The 22,746-nt window shown below is 43.2% G+C and overlaps 2 protein-coding genes across 2 annotated transcripts; both read left to right on the top strand. All coding sequences in view use genetic code 11, as the record gives it.

Annotated features, from left to right (window-relative positions):
- Nucleotides 1–107: 107 nt before the first annotated feature.
- Nucleotides 108–13,816, top strand: EGR_04071 (Cyclin-Y; the record flags this gene model as incomplete). The annotated part of the gene is made up of 10 exons (XM_024493320.1): nt 108–116; nt 542–691; nt 1,056–1,249; nt 2,750–2,838; nt 2,871–2,965; nt 3,004–3,357; nt 3,541–3,690; nt 3,752–3,918; nt 9,179–9,581; nt 13,436–13,816. 10 exons carry the CDS (start codon nt 108–110, stop codon nt 13,814–13,816), a joined length of 1,992 nt encoding a protein of 663 aa, XP_024352234.1.
- Nucleotides 13,817–15,747: 1,931 nt separating this feature from the next.
- EGR_04070 (hypothetical protein) lies at nt 15,748–21,265 on the top strand (the record flags this gene model as incomplete). Its single annotated transcript, XM_024493319.1, has 3 exons — nt 15,748–15,822; nt 16,246–17,899; nt 20,433–21,265. The coding sequence occupies 3 exons, from the start codon at nt 15,748–15,750 to the stop codon at nt 21,263–21,265; spliced, it is 2,562 nt and encodes an 853-aa protein (XP_024352233.1).
- Between the last annotated feature and the right edge of the window lie 1,481 nt (nt 21,266–22,746).

Here is a 22,746-nt window from a genome sequence, read left to right as displayed (position 1 = left end):
TTTAAATTAAACACCATCACAAACCTTCTTTTAGCGTTAATAATGAAAGCAGTGGGTTTGGTTTGAGTAAATATTATTAAACCGCGGGTGTTTTGACCTGAGATGAAATGCAAAGGGTGGGATGATGTAGCTTCTTTGTTTTCCTGCTTCTTACATTAAGTATATGGTCTTTTAAAAGAAGGTGGGTTTTATGGGAGGATGGGTGTTTGGTTCCTCTAATACTAGTTCTTTCACGGTCTCGATACTCAGTCACATTTGTAGGGTGAAATATATGTGTCATTAGTAAACACGGTTGTGTAGTCATAGTTTTTGTGGCGCCTATATATTTCATTGTGTATGCCACCATGGCGTGTGGTTGTTTCGAATGTTTCGTCTGTAAATCAATTTGTTGTGCTGTCGTAGCAAAAGTAGATTGAGATATTTTCATGTTTTACATCAAGACCTCTTATCTGGAATGTTTCCCTATAGGTCTACTTGGAGTACATTTAAGACAGTCTTTTTCCATTTTTTAACTTGACCTATCGTTATTTTTCGGCATTAGAATACCTATTATAAGCTGCGCGAAGAATTAGAACAGCTTCGAGCATCTCGAGGTGACCAGGTACCCCAACCCAAGCCCCCTAAAGCGGAACCCACAAAACAGGCCAGCGAAAAGCATTTACCGCCAGAAAACAAGGAGAGGGACTTTGTGGTATGTGGTCACAATCGTTTTGCTTACTATTTACTCCGGGGCACACAAAAACGCACGAGCATAGAATTAGCTTTTTGCTATCATACAAAGGGGCAGACAGACTAGTGGAACATAGTTACCAGTGGGAAGGTAGGCCACGGAACCATTCAAATGACCGTTTGAGGATTATTAGCAGTGATACACCATTGGAAGATGTGATGAGGTGTAGAGTTCCAGGTGTGAGGGTGGCTTTATTGTGACTACTAGCGTAGATGTCATGAGAGGGGCTCTGCACCACCAGTGAGAGGCCTCACGTGCCCGCGTAATCAAATACGTAACCGAAGCAGATGTATTTGTTCTACAGTCGTTTTTTCTGCGTCCTTAGCTGCCGTGGTGGTGGCGCCTGCTCTCATGCAGCTGGCGTGTGCAGATGGCTTTCACCCTGCTATTGTGGGCGACCCTTCTCAACGTGGGCTTCGGAGCTGTCTTCTTCGTATGCGCCTGCCTCTACTGGCTCTATGCTTGGGGTACGGAGACTCAGCGTCGCAATCTTCGGCCGAACACCATTCTCGCTGGCTGGTACTATGACAACGCACCTATCATTTGATGAAGAGCTCCAACTTTGTACTCAATTTTGATTTTACCTCAACCCCTCTTTTGCACCTGTGATTCCACCTTTTTTTATTTGAAGCAAAAACACCTCTATGTAATCGATTTAAGAATTGTCTTGGCCGGCTCTTCGGTCACGCTTGCGATGTTTGCAAGTGGCAGCCCTTTTGCCGTTACGTTTTAGTTTTGAATTGGTTGGTCGTCTTCTTTTACGTACGGCTTGTCATTAAGTTCCATCCTCTGCTTCTGTGATAAGTCCCCTAGATTCGTGCACTCCGCTAAACTGTTTTGGGGATGTGATTACGTCCCGCACGAACAGGAAATGTGAGCCTACGAAATGAAGTGTGCCGTCTTTTTCCCGCTGAAGACAACCTGTCCGTCAAAGCCTCTTTTGGATGTGTACCTGCCTGATCCTAAGGTAAGGTGGTGTTAATTCTGACCGCTGTATGATGGTGATCATTGTTTCACCTTGTCAAGAATACATGAAATCACATCACCGTCCACCTATTCTCGGTGATGGGTTAGTGGCCTGGGTATCACGTGTTGGTGACCCGGGGTGTCACTCCTGCACAAGGGTGTATTTCATTGGACTCATAACACAAGCTTAACCTTTGAGGAGAGCTGCCTTACAATTGAACATTTCTAACTGACGAGAGGTGGCGGTAGCTGGGTGAACGAATGTCTGGTCACGTTTGGGGAACCCAACTTACAACCTAGAAGATCAGGACTCGAAGACCGTTATAAAGTCGGTGGGTTATCGGTCGAAGGGCTTTATGTATGGGTTTTTGTGGAAAGGGTTTTTAGTGGATTAACATGGATGCAGGAAGCTTATTAGGATTATATTACATTGTTGAATTTTTCCAAAGGTAGGGAATAACAAAATCACGGAGCCGTGCTGTGTTTGAGTCGGTTTTGGTTTATATTGGTTAATGCCTCCTATTTATATGTTTGCCAGTGGTGTCCAAACTTGTGGAATACTATCTATATTGCATCTAAGAAAAAGTCAACTTAGCTAGTTGTTATAATATAGTCGAAAAACAGACTGTTGTATTAACAGCACCATTTTAAGCAGTCTTTTGCCATAAATTGCTATGTAGTTTGGCAACCTTAAATTGTTTTTAACGTTCAATGTTTAAGGTCAAAGTTTCGGACATGCATGAATCTTGCAACTAATTGGTGGGTTGCGTTACGTTGTTTGATGCGGTCTGTTCTGCATCTGTGGACTTCAATGTAGCGCAATCTCGTTGTTTTACGCTTAAGGGACATATTACTGAGGACTCGCATATTTTTTTCAGATATGGGGAATCGACTGATCTGTTGCCGCTTGTCTTGGACAAGCTTCACTAATTCAGAGTTTGATCTTTTTCCAGACACGGCATGCCAGTCGCATTTTCAATTCACGAATCATGGAGCATTTTACTCCCCTGCACCTACATTAGCTCAGCCCCAAGTTGTTTTATGTGATGACAGTTACCAACGTTTCTTGTCCTATTGTCCAAAGACAAGGCCTTCCGCATTGGATACATCTGTGCAGCACATAAGCGAGCGAGAGCCTGAAGGTATTTTTAGGAAGTATTTAGGTATTTCTTAGATGTCGACTTTAATCCCTCTTTAAATCCTTCCAATACGACGCTCTTTCTGCACTCCACTTTGCGTTCAATCACACAAAGCTCTCCATTGAAAAAGGTATGGGCACCTTGAATTCTCAGCCGTTATTTGTGCAGATGCTTCGCTTGGAAGACAGAGATAAGGTAAAGCATCTCAAAAAAGGGCTGCAGCGATGGAGCTCTTGTGGTTCTGTGTACATAGGTGAATGCTGCTTGTCGAAACCAGATTCTAAGCTGATTTTACATTGCATCTCTGTCGCAGTATGCTCATTAATCAAGTCTGAGAGAACGCGAGGCCAAAAAGATTTCGAAAACCTTTATTCAGGTGATTGCGACCCTCTCATTGAATGTTATTCTGATCAATCGCCCAGCCTAACTTCCACTTATGATCTGGAAAATGAATGCTCTACCGGACATGAACTTTACAAGGAAGTCTACGAAATTTACGACGAAAGAGTGCACCCATTATTTGTAAGCCCCATGGATATAGCATCTGTTGGTTAATTTACAATTTGCCATAACAAGTGAAGTATTTTAATGTTAACTAAGGTTCCCTTTCTGAGTGAGTCGAGGCTACTTGTAACGGATAACGCATCACTTTACTACAGGGTCTGCTCTTCTTATTTTTCTATTTTCATATCTTTTTCCTTTCAGCCACTGTCTTCGTACTGTCAGGTGGATTCACACTTCTCTCTGGGTGAACCTCCATACATTGTCCTCCGTTTTCAACACCAAATATTGTATTTTCTTAATCGCTTATTCTCCTCCTCTCTCCTTACGGCTGAGAGCGCAATCGTGGCTCTTGTAAGCAAAGAAAGAGCATAATTCTTGCCCAACTGTGCGTAATGGATTACTTCATTTCTAGGTTTATCTGGAGCGCCTGATAAGCAGCCTTGAAATGTGCGTCGTGGCTTGGTCTTGGCGTCGTCAGCTCTTGGCTTGCATCCTAATCGCTTCCAAAGTTCTCGACGATCAGGCTGTTTGGAATGCTGACTACTGCCAACTCCTCAAAGATGTCCATGTCAATGATTTGTAAGCGGATAATTGTGCTTTTAACCCATGAAATATTTTTGATAAGGGGTTGCCTTGATTCCTCGGAAGTAATACATGCAAACTGTTTCCGTTTGCTTTCAGTATATCAGTTGTTCTTAAGGTGTACGCGTCTAATCAATGGTGTTAAATAAGTTACTGTGTTTCCACTACTCCACTGTCTGTCAGCGCCGCGTGGTGCATACTTACGGTTGCGTTATAAGCTAATAACTGCTATTTCCAATTGTATTCTACATATTTTTAATTAGTGCGATTCACCTGCGAGTTTATTGTAGGTTGGATGTTATGCTCGGACATATCGGAAATGCTTAAGATACTGGGCTCTTTAGCGAACCAGCAAATGTTTCTAAGTTGGTATCTTGGTGCAAATGCTAGGTGAATAGGCCGAGACTTGATGTTTATGACCCCTTAGGTTTCTGCTGGAAACTTGCAATAGATCTCTTTCCTACCGATCGTTCGGATATGCCCCTTCACATACTGATACGCAAAATTACTCAAAGCTTATCGCTGTTATTGCTCACTGAATTTATGGGTCATGTTTTCTAATAAGTCATAGCATCATTTACGGCTTGTTAAATCCCCTTCTGTGTTCAAATCACCCAAAATTTGTAAGTTGGAAATGATTTACTTTCATCCCCATTTTGTGTGGATACTGTCGATTATTCGGTGCCAAAAGTCCAACCCGCGCAGTCTAAAGCGACCAGATGACTGGTCATTTGTAAACAATAGACACTCTGTGTTTCTCTAGCTTTGGTGATCACGCATCCATTGCATTTCTCATAAATCGTTGCGCCCTGCACCACTCAGCCTCATTAATTCGAGTATTTTTCTGGACATATTTTCAGATGTTTTGGCATTGCACAAATGAAGTCCGGGTTGTTTATCTTCCCTTTTAAAACTGCTATTTAGTCAGACACCACGGTTATCATATTTGTCCACTTTTCTGTTTGGGTTCTAAACCGTTGTAGATGGTGGAGAGCCATTTTATTCGTTTCTTTGATCTTGAAATACATACATAGCGTGTCATCACAATGCGGTGCATAAATTTGTACTTGAATTCTTCTACACACCTTTTTAAAGTCATCCTCTGGTTACCGACAAAGTTTTCTACCACCAGAATTTCAAGTTTGGTGACGAGGAATGCTCTGGTTCTCATTCGAAGAGTCAAGATCATTTGGGAAGCTAATGACAACAGTCCAATCGTCCTAATGGTGGGCCTATTAAAGGACTGATGCCTCCATCAAGCAATAGGCAGGGGGAAGAAGGGGAGGGCCGACTTTTGCTCTCCTTGTCAACTTCGTGGTGCAGCCGATTGGTGCAGACTCGACTGTTGGATAGTCGCCTAACCAGTCAGCGCACCCGTTTCTGCGCGCGGCAGAAAACTCGAACCGCCCGCGCTAAAGTTGCTTGGTGGCACAGATGTCTCCACATCTGCTTTTTGTCATTTTTCGGGGAAGTGAGAAGTCGGAAATATTTTCTAAACTTGACTGCGTTTCAGTAGAATACATTTTGCTCTTAAGTACTGGCGCCAATGCTTCTACGGCCTAATTTTACTTCGATAATGCTGACAGTCTCCTCCTTACATTAGGGGGTCCTTTCGACTTGTTGCAATGTCAGCTGTGAATATTATTGGTCATAATTTACTTATCTTTGAAGATGGAGTTCCAAGCAGTGGGTTTCGTTTATAGCACTAAGGTTTCCTACCAGAACGAATATCTCAAACCCCTCACTTTCTGTGTCCTTTTTTTTGTCCAAATCTTCTCCAACCAAACTTGGCATTCTTCGATGTTTCTAAATACCTGCATACTCGAATAACATTTAGGTGGAGAAAACCTATTCATTGGGAGAATCTGTTTTTACTCTTAGTATAATCGCTACCAGTGTCACATATATGTGCCATATGTTCGTTCTCCGATAACTGGTTGCCCCAAATCGTATCACAAACAGATTGGTTAGGTTTAAAACACTGAAACAGATGTAGGGCCTTCTTGTTCTGAAGAAAATTTTATTTGAATGCTGTGGCGAATGATTTCCTTCTGAGATTCTAGCGGCAAATGTATCGCTACAAGTAATTCAATGAGCTATGGGATACGGCTTCGAGTTATCGATGGTAGCGGACTACGATTGATTTATGCCACGAGAAAACGCATGGATCCATGACTGGTTTTAGCGCCTGGGTTGTCCTCAGAGAAATATTAACACCTACCACTCCGAAAACAAATTTACTAGCAGTATGCGAAAGGGTTGGAGGGCTATACGCGTGTCAGGCTTGGAGAGGATGTCATGACATCGGCAGCATAACTGAGTCGCAGAGACTGAAGAACCCGTGCATACAATGGTGCTATTCACAACTAATGCGGATATGTCGGTAGCGTGTCAATAGGTTTAACAAATCTCGGCCCCTTTGGCGTAGCTAACGTCCATGCGCGCACACGTACACACGCCCAGACACAGGTCCACTGCAGTCGGGCGCCCGTTTCGATGGCGCTTGCCAACCACGTGCCCCGCATCTTGTCTCGGAATTTCTCACCCGACTTCAAATACCACTAAAATAAACATTCTACACAGCGCTGTCCTGCATTTTCACCCACTGCTACTACCATCTCATCTGACCCCACGCTGGCTTGCAAGGCTCCACCAAACTGGACTGCTCATCGTCTAGTTTATTAATTGTTGCATGTGATACTGGGATTTCTACAGCTTCCACCCCTACAATCCCGTAGTAGTTCAATGCACAGGTAAATATTCAGACATTCAGCTCTCCTGTGAACACTGGCCCCACTTCAATACAATCTGTTTGTCGGAGACTCTTGCACCATGGAGTCCAGTTTTCTGGCTTGAAATTCCAAGGGACTTTAAAAAGAATAAACAAATAAACCATATACTGCTCCAACGATTGTGACTATTTAATGTCCATCCATAAATATAAAGTTTGCTGTGGCTCCTCGTTTCTTACCTTTTTCACTGCTACTTTATGCACCCACATTTTGGCCTGCATACACATGCCAAAAGGAACAAGATTTATTTAAAGCACGCGAAAGATTCTCTGCCTTGAAATAAAATTATTATTAATTATCAAACAAATGGCGGATTTGGTTTGCTTATAATATCAGTAACCTCTAATGGGTTTGTATTTTACGGAAAAATTATGACAATTGTAAATGTCTTGAGGGTGCACCACTTTATAAACGTTTGTTTTATTTCACAGAAGTGGCTTTTTGCAAAAGGAGGTGTTCTCTTTTGTCTCCAAATTCCACTTTTATGGGGAACATGACACTTTATCCTGCTCTGTTGGTGCTTTGGTGGTGTGTGGCAATAAATCGTCAGTTTGGCCTGCGTCTTCCTGCTCATGCTTACTGCCTTCATTATTCCCTGTGCCGCGTCCTGAGACTGCCATAAAGGCGAAGACGTACATACTACTAGGGCAGAATGTGTATTGCCGACGTACAGTGAGGCTTGGGGGCCGCTGGCATAGTCTGGAGGCCTTGCCGTCCAGTGGAAGCGTAGAAGTCAAGTCTTGAGCGTCCTTAAAATCGGAACGTGGAATCTAACTAATGATTAATGTATTGCACCCTTGCGTTAGCTCGATCTACTCTCCAACCCATTTCAGATCCCCAGAAGTTGCGTCTCCGTGCTTGCTCCTCTTTCAAAGAGTGTGAAAGCAGTAGTTACTGTTAATCTCAATTTGCCTAAAATGAATTTCTTTTAGAGTGGTGCATTTTCGTGGGCGAATCTAAACTGGCTGCTGGCACACAGGGAAAAAGAACAATTTTGACTTTGAATTTTATGAAAATGGAGGCTTTTGTGCTCTGATAATATGCTGCTGAATTTCGGTTTTGAGTAGCTATAGGTAGCTGCAACCTGACCTACTGTGCGGGGTTTTCCATATTACAGCATCATTAGCGGGAAGAAAGCTTGCTAAATTTGCCCTACCTCATTGCGCTTATCTCAGAAATGGACATAACCGAAAGGCAGAATTCGGCCTCCCCGGTTGGGATTTGTGGCGCAAATAATTAAAGTTAATGTCAAAGATCAAGTAATGCAGATTCGGCCGTTTTATCGCAGTGCATTAGGATGTAATCCTACGTATGCATATTTCTCTTTACCTCCAGTCAGGACCTAGTAAACCGTGGCGAAGTAGGTGACATTTCCAAGTATCCACCTCGGCTTGAAAGGTTGTGCCTCCGTGAATGCTAAGTTGTTATTTGAGAGAATGAGGTTAGATGCAGCGGCACGGTTTTACCTGTGGTGCATGTAAATGTTAGAAGAAGGTAATTTCTGCACACTTTTCTCTTTCATTCGTGATTAGTGGTCGAATCAACTGCCAATTCTTACTAATCAAAGGTCAGATCAGTCTGACTGCAGTATCTCATTCTTTTATTTTGAACGCCCCCACATCTTGAGTGCCCGCTCATAAAAATTTTATTTTTCTCCCGGGAATCCATACTGGATGAGGGATTGCATCTATCCGGTTATTGCCATGCAACGCCCAAGATGACAAGCCAAATAGTTGCTTGGATTGTTTGTTAGATTGCGAGGTTGCTCTCGTGAGAAGAGTGATGCCTTCTACCACCGACACACAAAACAGAAATAAAGCAGTAAAGTATTGTCTCGGGGGCCTCATTCAGGCTATTTCCATTAAATGGTCAGAAGTGTACTTTACTGTGCCTCTTCAATGCAGGAAACACCTGAAAATCCGGACAGTTGGTTCCAAGTTTGTGTAGGCGTAAATACTGGTGGTGTGCGGGTTCGGAATCCTCCTTCGTTCGGTAAATACCACCACCCTCTACAAAAATCGACATGACTTTGGAACTTACCGCATGATCGGATGCTGTGATTGTTCGACGCCCAGGCGGGTGTCTATCGCATAAACACAGTGGTCATCAAATACAAGTGGCGGTATTGTTTACCATCACAAGTAGCGATGGTTAGTGGGTCCCTAGGTTAGCGGCCGCCTGCATGCTATCAGTATGCTTCCTTAGTACCCTCTCCTCTCCCCCAATCTAAGAGATTCCTTATCACGAAGCTATTTTAATAACTTAGGGTATTGGTTAGATGAAGAAACACAGTTAGCCGATGTAATCATTCAATCCTTTCAACGCTTATGTTGCAACCGTCGGAATCCTCAGAAGAGCCTAATTATTTCTTGCAGTAATGAGTGTCTTCGCGCTACCATCATGTTTTCTCAAACTTTGCAAACATACGGGCGCTCATTTTCACTTTTACTTTCCCATCACCATAGGAACGACCTGGAGCGGCATACACTGAGCCTGCTACAATTTAACACAGGCGTGCCACCGGCGGTCTACGCACGCTACTACTTTGATCTGCTTAGCCTTGGTGAGGCGGTAGCGCTACCCGCGACAAACGTCGGCGAACGACGACGCATGACCCCGGGCCTGGCCCGCCACCTTCGCGTGCTGCCGGTGAGTGCGGAGGCACGCGCTGAGCATCTCGCCGCCGCGGCCTCCGCTGGCATTGCTTTTGGTGGTGGAGGAATTCTTTTCGACCTACCCTGTTCATCCCTTGCCGACGCCTCCTCCGATGCCTCGCCCCAACAGGATCATCAAACTGGGTGCCCCAGTCAGCGACTTCGCTCGCGACAGCGACCACACTCCGCCAGTCCATCGCTCTCCTCTACACGGGTTCGCCTAGTTAACTTTATATGTTCTGGCCTCACCAGAAATTGGTGGCGTCTGGACCGTTACTTTTTCTTGGCGATTAATTAAGTTGCGGAAAGTAAGAGGTCGCTAGGAAATGCTACTTTGTGGCTTTATTGTGTTTGTTTGCTGAATGCCGAATTTCACGAATGTTGATCAATTCCTTCTACTTCCAGTGGAATAAAATGGAGTTATACTATGTAGTTTTGCTGATAACCCGACAATTGCATGCGACATTTTTGCCTTTTTTGAGACAGAACCCGACTAACACCTGATTAGAATTCGTTTCTTATCGCTGTTGTCACTACTGGGTTAGCTCTTGTACCAAGATGTCAGCTGAATATCTACCAACACCGTCAGCACCACCACTCACAACTCTTCATTGTTCAACTGTGATACTAATTATTTCCACCATCTTCTTTTCAATATAATCCATTTTCCTTGATTAAGTGTGTCACATACACGTGGCGCGTGAGTTTAGGTGTGAGAACCTAGACGTCACCTATATGTGACGTATGGATTTGTTTCCCAACCTTATTTCATTCTTCGAAAATTGTTTAAGATAGTTATTTAGAAACTGTCTTTATCATCAAATATCATACTTTCATCCAAAAATACCATTTAGTTTTGTTAATGCTGCTTTTGTTTATCCGGGATTACTCCTTTCGATTTAGAGTAGTCGATTTTTTCGTTTTTTTGCTTATAAAGACTTGAATTATTATTCAGCAGTCAGGCCTTCCGGATTTTAGGAGTTACCAGTGTCTAGATTGTTCACCTCTCCTCCAGAAAGTCTTATTTTTTCTAGTCTAAAATGCGATGTTATTGCGGCTTGATTGTGGTCGTCTGACTGTTTGGTGCCGAGTTCTACAAGGGACTACTAATTCCTCTGTATAAAACTGGATTTCTTAACTTTCTTTGGTTAATTTCCGGCGTACTCAATAAAAATTTCTCTACTTGATTGTAAAGTTGGCGGTCAGTAGGTTATTCTCTTCTCGCACGAACGGCTTACATTGACACTGAAAACGTGGTCGTTGACCAGTCACAATTGTAACAAAAACCCAAAACGTAACCAAAAAGTAGTATTTGACTTTGCTTTCCCTATTACATTACTACGTTAGCTACTGCTTCGCGAACAGCAATTGGTTCATCTATCCTTTCCTCTTTGCGGGTCTGCGCTAGCGACTGAAGTCATTTTCCACCTTCATCCACCTTTACCATCTTAATAGATGCTTTTACTTAAAAGTAGCTTAGTAATTTCCCTGTTGCCGTTTTTGTCAGCGATCACTCTTCCTTCGGTATTTTTGGCATCATTGACTGATCCCGACCAAGTGGCCCGCATTCCAGCTCTATTCGAAGTTGTCGGTGCCCAGAGTGTTCTTCATTCATCTGGACAAAAAAATGCTCCATTTCTCTAAATTAATTTGAAATGGAAATTTGATAGTTATTGGTTGTAAATTTACTGTCGAAGTCTACGAATAGCTATGGGACCTTGAAGTTTTGAGCTGACACTTTTTTCCCATTCTTCTTATAACCTACTGACCGAAAATTCAAACGATGTATCAACAGATTCGCAAGAATTTTAGCTAAGCTCAGATAGGTCGCCAACTAAAGGCTAAGCAGTAAAGCGGCTTGGCTTTAATTTTTTTGCGGTGGAAACTGAGTGGCTCATCCAATTCCCCATTCTTCCTTTAGTTCTTCCCCTTGCTTAGGTAAGCTCCGCTTATTGGCGGGAGGTGTTATTGGCTTGCTGCCACCTTAGTGCATTCACCCATCATTTGACAATGTAAGACATTACTTTTTTACTCCTCGCCTAACTTTTAGCCACGCGATGTCGTGAAAGCAGTCGGTTTCATTACTTATATTTCCTCGACAAATTTCTAAACTAATGATAGAAAATTTTACTGTCTACATCCGACTGCAGTCTAATTAACTAGAATGTTGTAGGACAGTGACAAGTAATTTTGATATTGCTTTAATATTTTGCTTGTCTTTGAGCATTGGTAAACACTTTTCGTGAAAGTTGGTCGTCTCATTTTCCCCTTTACACACTTGTAGTGATATAAGAGAGGATTAACACTTCGACGGGCAGTTGTATGCCATGCTGTTTTCAGACCTGTTTGGTTTTTCTATCGAAGTCGTTCAGGTCATCCACAACATAAGGCCACCGTGACAGTTAAGTGGCAGGCGCGTTTCCCTTACAGGCGATGCAAATGTCATAGGTCAGCCCAGACAGTGTTGATCAAGATGACGGATAACAGTGCTCGTGGATGCGTGGAACACTGTGTGGTGAATGAGGCCATCAAACCCGCACATATTGCATCACATCCTCAGAAGACTTTAGGTGTAGTTCGATGCAATGGTGGAACGTCCAGCAATAATACCTTCCAATGGGGTAAACCTTCTGAAGACGTCTGCATGCCCGTCTGTCAATGACAATCTCATTCTCGGCTCACAACCTCTGTGAACATTGAATTTAGCACATGGAACGCCCGATCAGCACATAACTTGTGTTCTGACAAATCTACTTAAAAGATGTACCTTTCTGTGGCACCAGCAAACACAAGACAATCCTTCACGAATGCTTACATTTTCGAAAACCCAACACACACTGGGTGCCAAGACAACGAAGTCTCAGTCGTGCTGATAAATCTTCCCATGCCGGCCTGTTCACCAAGTATTTGTTATATGCTTGCATATGTGTATAGGAAAAAGAATGGAACTATGCCGAAAAACAAACACAGTTTCTGGGTTTTTAAGCTTTTTTTCGTTTGACATAATCAAAAGTCACTGTTTGACTTGAACTGCTTCTCATAAACACGGGCCTGGATTGTTGCTTACGTAAATTTGTCCGGGATTTCACTTATAAACTCCAAGTGATTCTGACTGGAAGTTGTTAAGATGGTTATGCTAAGATTATCATAAACTGTTTATGGCTCTGTTACTTCTTATAAACCTTTCCCTACGAAGCGTTAGGTCACCATGTCAATGGGGTAGGGGAGGCTTCAGAACCGAGAAACCATTCGTTGGCCAAATAAGGCATTTCTCTAGGCACGCTTTATTTTTATTCACAATTCCATCAACTGAGTCAGCTTCCATCGATGTTTCCTTAAAAAAACCTCGGGATGTTGCTGGGTCTTTACAACCAGACCAATGTATCAAAGACCTCTCAGTTGATGGTAGAATCTGGTGTGCCTTCAAGAGTGAGGGGTTCATTTTATCTGGACGTTGTTATCTTTTTCGTAGATTTTCATGCTCTTTCACATATCATAGCTCTAGGCTGGCACTTTTCCCTCACCCATTGGGGTTTTACAGCTAGTGGATGTTGTTTCTCACACATGCGTACCTTTGCCTTCATTAGCGTATCTGACCTTTCTAATTAGAGAAACGCAACCTTCAGGTATTTGAGCCTCTCTCTCAAGCGACCATGCCGTGTGCCGATGATTTAGCAGTTTATTTATGCCACAAAGCTCTATTGTTAGCTTTGAAAGCGATGCGCTTCTAGTATTTGCTCCAAAGGCTGGGACGCTTTAATTCCAACACTAAGATGATGCTTGAAATGCTCATTTTTGCGGAAATCGGCAAAAATTTCTCCTAAATATAGTTTAAGTTGTTTGTAGTTTGTAGAAAGAATTTAACGTAATGCCGTCATAATAGCTCCATTTTGTGGTGTCAATTCTGAGTCTCAATTTGACTCGAACGGTTCTTGAAATAATCCATTTAACTTAAATCAGGACCCATCGAGTTTATGTAGAGTTTATAAAGCACATCTTCTTTAAGAAGTGAGGGAGATAATTTGAATTTGACCTTAATTGGGAGGTTTTTGACATTCACACTCCTAGCCACGCCACACGTCCATGGGCACCAAGCCGAAGACTCGCCACCATCATCATCCACAGGCCGCCAGCGAGAGCGAATACGAGCAATCGACATCGGCGGTCTCGACATTCGCCTCCACCTCGTCATCGTCCTCCTCCTTGACGTGGAAGTCCTCTGCTTCTGCTTCTCCTGTCTCTTCATCCTCCACCTTTTCCGCCGTCTCGGGTTGTTTTCAACTGCCCACTGCTGTCTCCAACGCCGCCTTCGATCCTTGGACGACACCCACGGCCACCTTCCGCTTTGGTACTGGTGGTAGTGGTGGAGGCGGTGTCACTGGACGTGGTGACGATGTTGCAACCAGTAGCACCCTTTTTCTCCTCCAACAGGACTCGGGTCTCTACTGACACATCTCGTCTTTCATCACTCACTACTTCTACCTTGAGGCAACACAAAACGAAACAATCTGCCCAGCTCTGCGATTCCTGCGCCCTATCATGTGTGCTTTTATATGTACATACTTAAATACCCATTTAACTGACTGATGTGCATTAGTTTTAAAACCTGCTTCCTTTGCATTTGATGCCGTTGTCACCCAACCGCCCACAAATGGAACACATACAGTTCTGACAATCGTGAAGATTAGTAAATGATATCTGTTCATTTGAGTTCCTGTTGCTTTTCTATTTCCCAGAATGGGAGCAAGCTGGCAAGTTCATCTGTGGGATGGCCGAGGGAGATAGACAGGGTAATCAATGCGAGAGGCTTTTGCCACTTTACTATCACTGTAGGAGGTGGAGGTCTTGGTTAGTTTATAAGCCTTAATGGGTAAAATGGATGCGAGGTGACGGAAGGGGTCAATTTCGCACTCGCGATTTGATTAATCACCACCACCTACACCGCTCCAGCACGAAAAAAAGTGGTGCGGCTTTCCACCCGAGTTGTAAGCGTGGTCAGTTAAAAAGGTGTTTAGTGGATCTTGTGTATCCACGACGTGTCTCTACTGAAAGTCCGTCCGACCAAACGAGTTATTTGTTACCATTGAATTATCAGAAGTTGACGCTGTATCCAAGTGACCAGATTTGCCTCCAATTTGCTTCAATTCAATACGTGAAGTTTAGCCAGCATTAAAAACGGGTGAGACGCACTATTGGAATGCCTCCGTCTACTCGACCTGTCCCTAATGCATTTGTTTACCAATTAAAATGAAATTTTTTCACAAATGTCACCTATTCCGCTTTAAACCCGCGTTCAATTATCTAACCGCTGCGTTAGGCGCAGCTGGAAAAGGCGTTGAAAGTCTAAGAGCGACCTACAGCATGAAATTCCGCCTGAGTGAAGATTTTACTACGATATTTGGATGCACGGCTTCACACTTTTTAAATTGAATTGAAGTTTTAGATGTTACTATGCATGGCAGTTAAGTAATTTGCATTGTCGCCCGTGCTCCTCGTAAATACGAAACGGTAGAAAATAAGTTTTACTTAGAAATAATGCTGTTATTATTGAAATACTTGAAGGTGAGACCTAGGTAGTGGTTTGGTGCTTCAGTCTAGGAAATATTTGGCATTGGATTGTTGAAGTACTCCCTAGTAGATTTAATTCTATGAGGTAGTGTATTAAAGCTACTTATCTCTGGGACCAGGGAATGGAAGCAATGTCGCTGGAATCGGTACATGTATACCTATAACAACTAATACGAGCAGTGTGCCAACATGTCATGTCCACCCACATCGCTGCATTAACTATTCACCACGTTGGCGACCACGTTATTTCGAAACCTCGATGCGAACTATGTATTGGGTAAGCTTTAGTTGAAAATGTCCAAATCTTTGGTAGTCATTCATTCAGCATTCCGTGCTTGCCCTAGAGCTACGCTAAGCCAAATCATTGGGTGCATGCTCCAAAACAAGACTGTATAACTTAAAAAAGACATACATTTTGAAAAAATATTAAAAAAATTAGATAAGGCTGGCTGTTTTCACTTTTACTGGCTATCTAAAAAAGTTTACACGTATAAACCAAGCATAACATGTAAGAACTAGTGGAATTTTGTGTGTTGTTCGCATATGGTTTAGTCAACGAAGTAAAATCAAATACCATCCGATAAGAAAGCAATTATGCCGAAACCAAAATAGATACTTTTAAGTCTACGGGACTGTTATGGCGCCTTGAATATGATTCAACCAAAACGTTTTATTTTTATGGTCCGTAAATTGTGATAGTGTACATCGGGCTGACATTCAGCCTTTATTTAACTAAACCCGAATGTGCACGCGCGGGGAGCACTTATTAATGGGGATATCCTAGTGAATTTGCTTGCCTTGTAATGCTGATTATGAAATCATCCTTTGGCCGAAATGATGACATTAATAGACTTGTCAATATTTTCACGGACGACTTCAGTATCAGTGTACGTCGCACTTCTTACATTCTTATTAATTCTTACCATTCTACATGTATATCAGCAATTGTCACGACCAAAATTTAGCTGAATTGCAACATTTAGACAGCTTATTTGTTAAATTGATCACTTTTTCGGATCATTGCTGCCCAGGTTTGGCGCTCATTGCTAATTTATAAGAATGTATGAGATTAAAACCAACGCTTAGAATCCTCTTTTTTCGTATTCCATTTGGCATTGTATCTAAATTGTTCACCGATGCTTAGGTCTAGCAACGGTGATTAAATGAAACCCGTCGTAAAATTTCAGTTGCTTCCTCATTTATAGGCTTTTTTCGAGCTTGATTTAATTAAGGTAGCGCTTTAGTGCCTAAAAGTGCGTTCTCAAATAATGCAAGTAATTACAACCTGGTGTTATTTATTACGCTTTTAGATACCCCGCAGTGTTCTAGTCGAATCAAGTCATTTCTTTAAGGCTGCTCTTCAAAGCGGCATGTCGGAGTCACGCTCTGGTGAATTTTTCCTCTCTGAGTTTTCACCACGTCAGTTGCAGCACCTGCAACATTTCCTTTCGGATAATGACCTCTTTACCAGTAAAGTCGAACCTCTTCAGAGTGAGGGTGGGCAGTCAATTTCGTCTGACTGTCAAATGGAAGAGCAAGTGAGGCGTCTCGTGGAGGCTGCTTTCATTGCAGACTATCTGCAAATGCCTCGTTTTAAGTCCAAACTGCAGACGCTATTCAAGTACCTCATTCAGTCACTTACACATCCTCAATCACCTTGTTTTTTGCGCTTTCATGATTGCAACACCTTTACTGAGATGATTTTGATCCTCTCGGATAATCGCTTGAAATGCTTGAAGAAACCTCTCCTCCGACTTATCTACCGTTGCCCTACCGTTCTTCTGGACTCAAAATTTGTCCATTTTGATACTTCGCAGCCCTTTTTGATCACATCAGTGCTTCAGACACTGTCCTCTGACAAGATTTTTCTCTACAATGAAGACGAGATTCTCAACAGCGCCTGCGAATGGATTGAACACTCACTTACACCACCAAAACAATGTAGAAGTGGGAACGATACCATCACTGAAATACTGCTCTCTCTCGTCCATTCACTCCGCCTGGGTCTGCTTAGTCCCTCGGGTCTACAACACCTAGTCAACCTTCTTAACGAGCACCTACAACACGTGGCTTTAGATGCCACTCTCAGCCACTGTCTCTCCTCTACTCGAATGCTCCTCTCGCAGAATTTGCGCTCCCATTTTCAGGCCGCTCTCTCTGCCAGTCTCATGCGTCCTTCACCTTTTCACACTGCCGCCTTTCGTCCTCGTGCCGATGTGCCCACACTGGTCCTCGTGGCACGTCAAAACTCGCCCTCCTCCTTTATCCTTTACTTCCTCAACCTTCTCACTGGTCAAGTGTTGAGCAGTCCCACTCCCCTCTCCGTAGAGCGTACTCTTCTTTTTGAGCCCAGCGAGAGCAACCCGATCCACCTCTGCACCGCAGAGGCTGCTAGCTGCCAAAATCTAGTCTTCCTCTTTATTCATCAAATCAACACGGCCACTCTAAAGGGCATGGTATGGGATCTGGCCACGCTGCAAGCCGAGTGGATGCCCGATTTGGATCTGAAACACGCCTCCTTTGCTTGGGCCAGTACCTCTTTCTCCACCTTTTCTCTACCCCATGCTGTAGGCGTGGTCTATACCGCGGACGGTCTGATGGTCTACTGCTCCTTCACGCTGTGCACTCAGACAGTGCTCTGTGTCTACCGCTTTGATGCGCCCTCATGGCGGTGGATCAAGTACCACCCCAAGGCGGTGGAACAGAGCTCTGCGGCGGGACACAAGGTACTCAAACCTATGTCCCATGCAACTGCGCAAGGAGTGGGGGAACGCTGGCTCTATGGTACGTTAGACTCTGCAGAGGGCAGTCAATTCATCCGTATTCGACCCGCTGCAGCACCCGGCTCTGGCGACTACTCGGTACAGGTTCAAACCCTCCCTTCACCTGACTTCATTCTGCGTGCATACAATCTGGTCAGTGTTCATACATTTGCTGCTGGTGATGATGGAGATGGAGGAACAGGTAGGCTTACCTAGTTACGTAGTGTCTTTTTCTTACTTTAATCCCATTTTATCTGTTTTATCTCTCCATCTTTGGGCTGTTTGTGGCATGGGCAGTAACTGAGAGGATTTCTGTGCTGCCTTCGGAGATATGCTTCTTTTCTATTAGTAGCGTGCTTAATTGTTTCCATTGGTTCCTCAGTGTCTTTTCTGCCACTGTCATCCTACGTATTTACGATTTCAGCTAAATGTTTACAGTTTAGACGATGAACTTTCGTTGTTGTCGTTGGGCAGCTGAGATGTTTCTAATACATCTGCCTTCTATTTCCAGCTTGTATTCCTCAAACACGATTGACTTGTATTTTGCAAGTGAGATGTCACTTGCTTCTAAAATGTTTGAAATTTGATTTAATTTTTGCCCTCTGAATGAAAGTCCATAACTAAACAAGTCCCTAGAATATCCTCTCTCACCTAGAACCATTTTAGAAGCAAATATGTCATTGTTTTGGTGCACTAAACTTGTCGATAAGTAATGTACTTTGAGTAGAAGAAGGTGCTTATTTCTAAGAGTTAAGATCTTTGTGAAAAGACACCTTTCATTTAGATTTGTAGCTGAGAGCTGTTTCACGAGTGTTGTCTTGTAAGTTCATTGTTTCTGAGTTTGCTGCTTAGATAGTGATATTGAGTTCCTCGTTGATAGTGGACGAAAAATCCATTGTTATCGCTGCTTCTAACTTTCTTTCGCCTACTTTTTTTATCTAGTTGAATTATGCTTTACTTTTACGATGACTGCCTTATATCTTTTGTCCAAGGTTGCCACCTGCTTGTGAACTCATGATTGCCCTGTTTTGATTTTATTTACTTAAGGGCAACCAGTAAGTAAAGGAGTAATAGAAAAATTTCGTGGGTTTTATGCTCGCTTCGGAAAAGGTGCAGACTTTGGTTCTGACTTAGAGAACTTATTGATGGTATTTAAGAGATTTAACTTTCGTGAATGAGCTTTTTTAGTTCAAATAGGCGACAAGAGTCGGTTTACTAATTCGGTAAGTTCTCATGAGGACATAGACCCTGGATTGATTGTCTTGAATATGATTATTTGTGCGTCTGGATCCATTCTGCATCACTTAAGAGGATTTTTCTGACAACACGAAATATGTTCTTTTGATATTGAAGCCTTTTCTGAAAACCATCAAATTATATTCTTTCCCCTCTCATTGCTTTTTACGCATTGATTTCACAAGTTTCACCCTATTTCATTTTGATCTGCTAGTAATTGCGACGATCGTGACTAAAATTACACCTTCTGACTTCCCTTCCCAAGTATTCACTGACAGTATGGTTTATAACGTTGAAATTGAGGTAGATACTGAAATTCTAAAAATACCGTTTTCTGATAGATATCCATTCTATTGTTCATTTGCAGCGATTCCTGGGCGAATGCTATCACCCACATTTCAAACTTTGTGGCGATTTACTGTCGATGTTTTTCAACTAAGACCACTACTTCTTTGTGTTTGCTTAGTCCTTTGTGTAGAGGCTGCATTCCTAGTCAATTCCGTGGTCAGCTCTAACTGACGCCTAAAATTAGTATCTCCATCGGTACCTGTATTCACGCAGTTCATTTTCATTTTTCCTTATTGACGAATAGCAAATGTACCCTGATAATTTAAAAAAAGTTAGTCCATGACCAGTTTGTTGATATTTCAAGCTAGTCCCATTCTCTCAACTGCCTTTTGAATAGAGTACATGACTGTTAGGACATGTTCTTTTGGTGTGAACTCCATTTTATCGCCCACCTTTTATTCGTTTTGCGACTCCTCTAACTCAAGAGGACGGTCCAACTATTCTCTCCCCTGTCTGACTAGTCTCTCTATTGATTCCCTAAAAGGTTCAACATTATGCAATTCTGATTTGCGATAATGTTTGTGTGTAGGGGTCAACCCTTTAGCCTCTCTTGCCCCTCCTTATTGTCATGCATTTCTCCTGTGTGCCTTGCCCCTAAGTCCTTGATAACACTTTGCCCTTTAAAAATCACTAACCTTGTTAGCTAAACGGAGTTTACTTTCTTCTGAAGAGTCGTGAATTCAAAATCACTAATCGTCTGCCTTTTATGTTCTGACGACGAAAGTTTTTAGATCCGTATGCTTTACTTAACTCGTTTATTATTTGCAACCGTGTTTACATCGTGGGGTTCTAGTACTCAATTCTTTTATGCTTTTCATTGAATCTCTAATACGATTGAAGCTCTTTATTGTCACATAGATAGCACTCTCAAAAGTCTTACTATAAGTATCTTCGCTTTTTCTTATAAACACCATTAACTTAAACAGTGGTGCATCATTTTTTTACTTTACTTCTGGATTATATTCTGCTCCTTCTTGTGGTATGTGTGTCATGTTTAAAGCCCTTAGCGCCCAGCGGATAATCCCTGCGGTGTCGTCTTGGATTAAAATTTGAGCGATGGCGCATCCCTAACTTACGCATTTAGCTTGTTTCTCCAAAAGAGTTCTAGTGCGTCTCGTATTTTCCCTTCTCAACATTTGGTTTTATTTCAGGCCGTGCCGCATTCACTTTCCCCTTCAACGCCTGCCAGCGCGACAGCCAGGCAATGCGAATGTGCTACTCGCAAACACAAAATGCGTGGAACTCCTGGGAGCCCACTGCGTCTAGTCCAGCTCTCACTGCCTCTCCCTCTTCATCCTCATCCTCACTCTCTCCTACTACCTCCTTTTTATCAAGTTCCACCGAGCCACTCCGCTTTGCTCTCTCCCGCAATCACATCGGCTTCCGAGGTGTTGTGTGCACCAGTGGTCTCGCTATTCCACGTCACCGGCGCTCCGTAGGGAACGAAGAAGAGGGAGAATTGGAGGAAGGGTCAGAAAATGACATTGATGTGGAGATAGAGGAGGAAAGCAGTGGCACAGCAGAGGACCGTACGAGTTTCCTGCATCCAGGTGCCTACTTTGTGATGGCGGGTCGACTGTCGCAGTCGGTGTCACCGCCCTCACCCAAGGTCTCAGGTCTTTGGCTCCTCGATCCATGGGCTGCACGCGCTGCCAGTGATGCTCGGGAGCCTACCTTCCCCTTACCGCCCGATTTAGATGGACTGTTGCACCGCGCCACTGCGGTGTGCGGCGCTGTTGGACTAGCCAATTGGACAGGCCTACGTGCCGCTGTGACATGTTGCTGTGGTGGACAGGAGACGCAGACGGCTAGACCACCCCCATCATCCCAATCCTTGTTGCTTCCTTCTATTATGAGATTTGCGCGTCCACTTGCAGAGAACGTCGGTGGCGGCAGTGGAGGCCTATCCAGCCTCTCCGCCTCCGCTGCAAAGTTGTTCGCTTTCCATCACCGAAACAGCGGTGCTGGCAGTGATTCCGACTAGGCAACTGCCTGGAATTTCCTCCTTACTCTGTAATATACGCTGATGCTCCTTTTATTCTTCGATGGGTCTCGTGTTCCTGTAAATAGCAGCCTTGCTTTTGTCGGTGGACTTTTGAGTTGTAGCATGAACAAAAAGTGATTGCAGTAAAAATTTGCTTTCCTCGGCGATTTGGAGGTTCGTGTTTGGAGAACAATGCTTAACATTATTAAAGTGGTGTATATTCATGGGGAGTTGCGAAATGGCTTCCTAGTCTAGGAGCAGCCGTTTAATACCCCTTGAACACTCCTCCTCTCCTGAATACTTCCCTTCGCTCCCCAGCCAGGGTCACTTCCCTGAACTCTCATCCTTTGATGAGTCAGGAAGCTTTAAACAATTGACTTTTACAGGTGTTAAAACTATCCTCCTTTGAAAGGGAGCTTGTACGCCATTCACATTTCCGTGACGTTAATTCTTTGAATTGCCTCCCCTGTCTGTATGCATTACTTTTACCGCCGTCCATTGGGAGGTATGGCAATCAGGATGGTGAGACGTTGGGCTGAGATTTGCTATTTCATCAAAGGATACGAAAGTAAGGAGCATCAGCGTTTTTCAATGGCTTCGAATTCTGGTCATGAGACAAATTCCAACTCCTATAGCCGAATAAAAGAAGGAACGGTAACCTTCCCGTCAAAATTGCGTTCCATTCGGCCAACTAACGCCACTCGAGAATTGTTTGACATCCTTGGATACTGGCCTTTTGTATTGACATAAAAGCGATTTTAAGAGAAGTCTAACGAAATTTCACCGAATTCCCTCACATTTTGGAAGACCTTCGTCGCAAGAAGGCTGTCAGTTTACGTCGCGCCTCTGGAATGTGCCTTGCGTTCCTATTCAATTCAACAGAAGAGATTTTGTGATAGTTAATGAATTTGTTTTTTTCAAAGAAATCAGTAGAGTGCTACTGGTTGACGTTTTAACGCCAAATGATGCAGTCAAATTCAATCGTTCTCACAGTCCTAGCCGGTATCTTACCTTTTCCATGATTAATGGTAAATAGGCAATATGGCCTTATTAAACACTTCCCTTTATTCTTCAGATTGGATCATCTTCCATCAGAGGAGCAGGAGAGAATGGCTCGTTTTAACTCACTTGCAAATCATGATTTTCAATAGGCACTATAAGTCTTGGATAGGTGCTTGTCCATCGGTACTTCTCCCTCCATTGTGGACGTTAGCTTTTCATCAAATTTGTTGTTTTTTAGTCTTCGAAGGGATAAGGTGCGATGTGAAGTACTTCTGGGGATGTACTTCATTAGTCAGAAAACTATGTTTCACCTTTGCGTGTATGTGTACTTGGGTCAAACAAATATTACGACTGTGATATATTTGCTGAATACTATTTGATACAACTCTAAGGTGTACAGGAAACTGCTTCCTCTGAACCAGTCAGGCCTAGTCAAGCAACCCGAAGATGGTGCCACTCCTGTTCTGATAAGGCGTCGC

The sequence above is a fragment of the Echinococcus granulosus genome (assembly GCF_000524195.1).
Source record: "Echinococcus granulosus chromosome Unknown EG_S00024, whole genome shotgun sequence".
NCBI classification, from domain to species: domain Eukaryota; kingdom Metazoa; phylum Platyhelminthes; class Cestoda; order Cyclophyllidea; family Taeniidae; genus Echinococcus; species Echinococcus granulosus.
The sequence above is the reverse complement of the archived record's forward strand: the minus strand, read 5'-3'. Positions and strand labels throughout refer to the sequence as shown.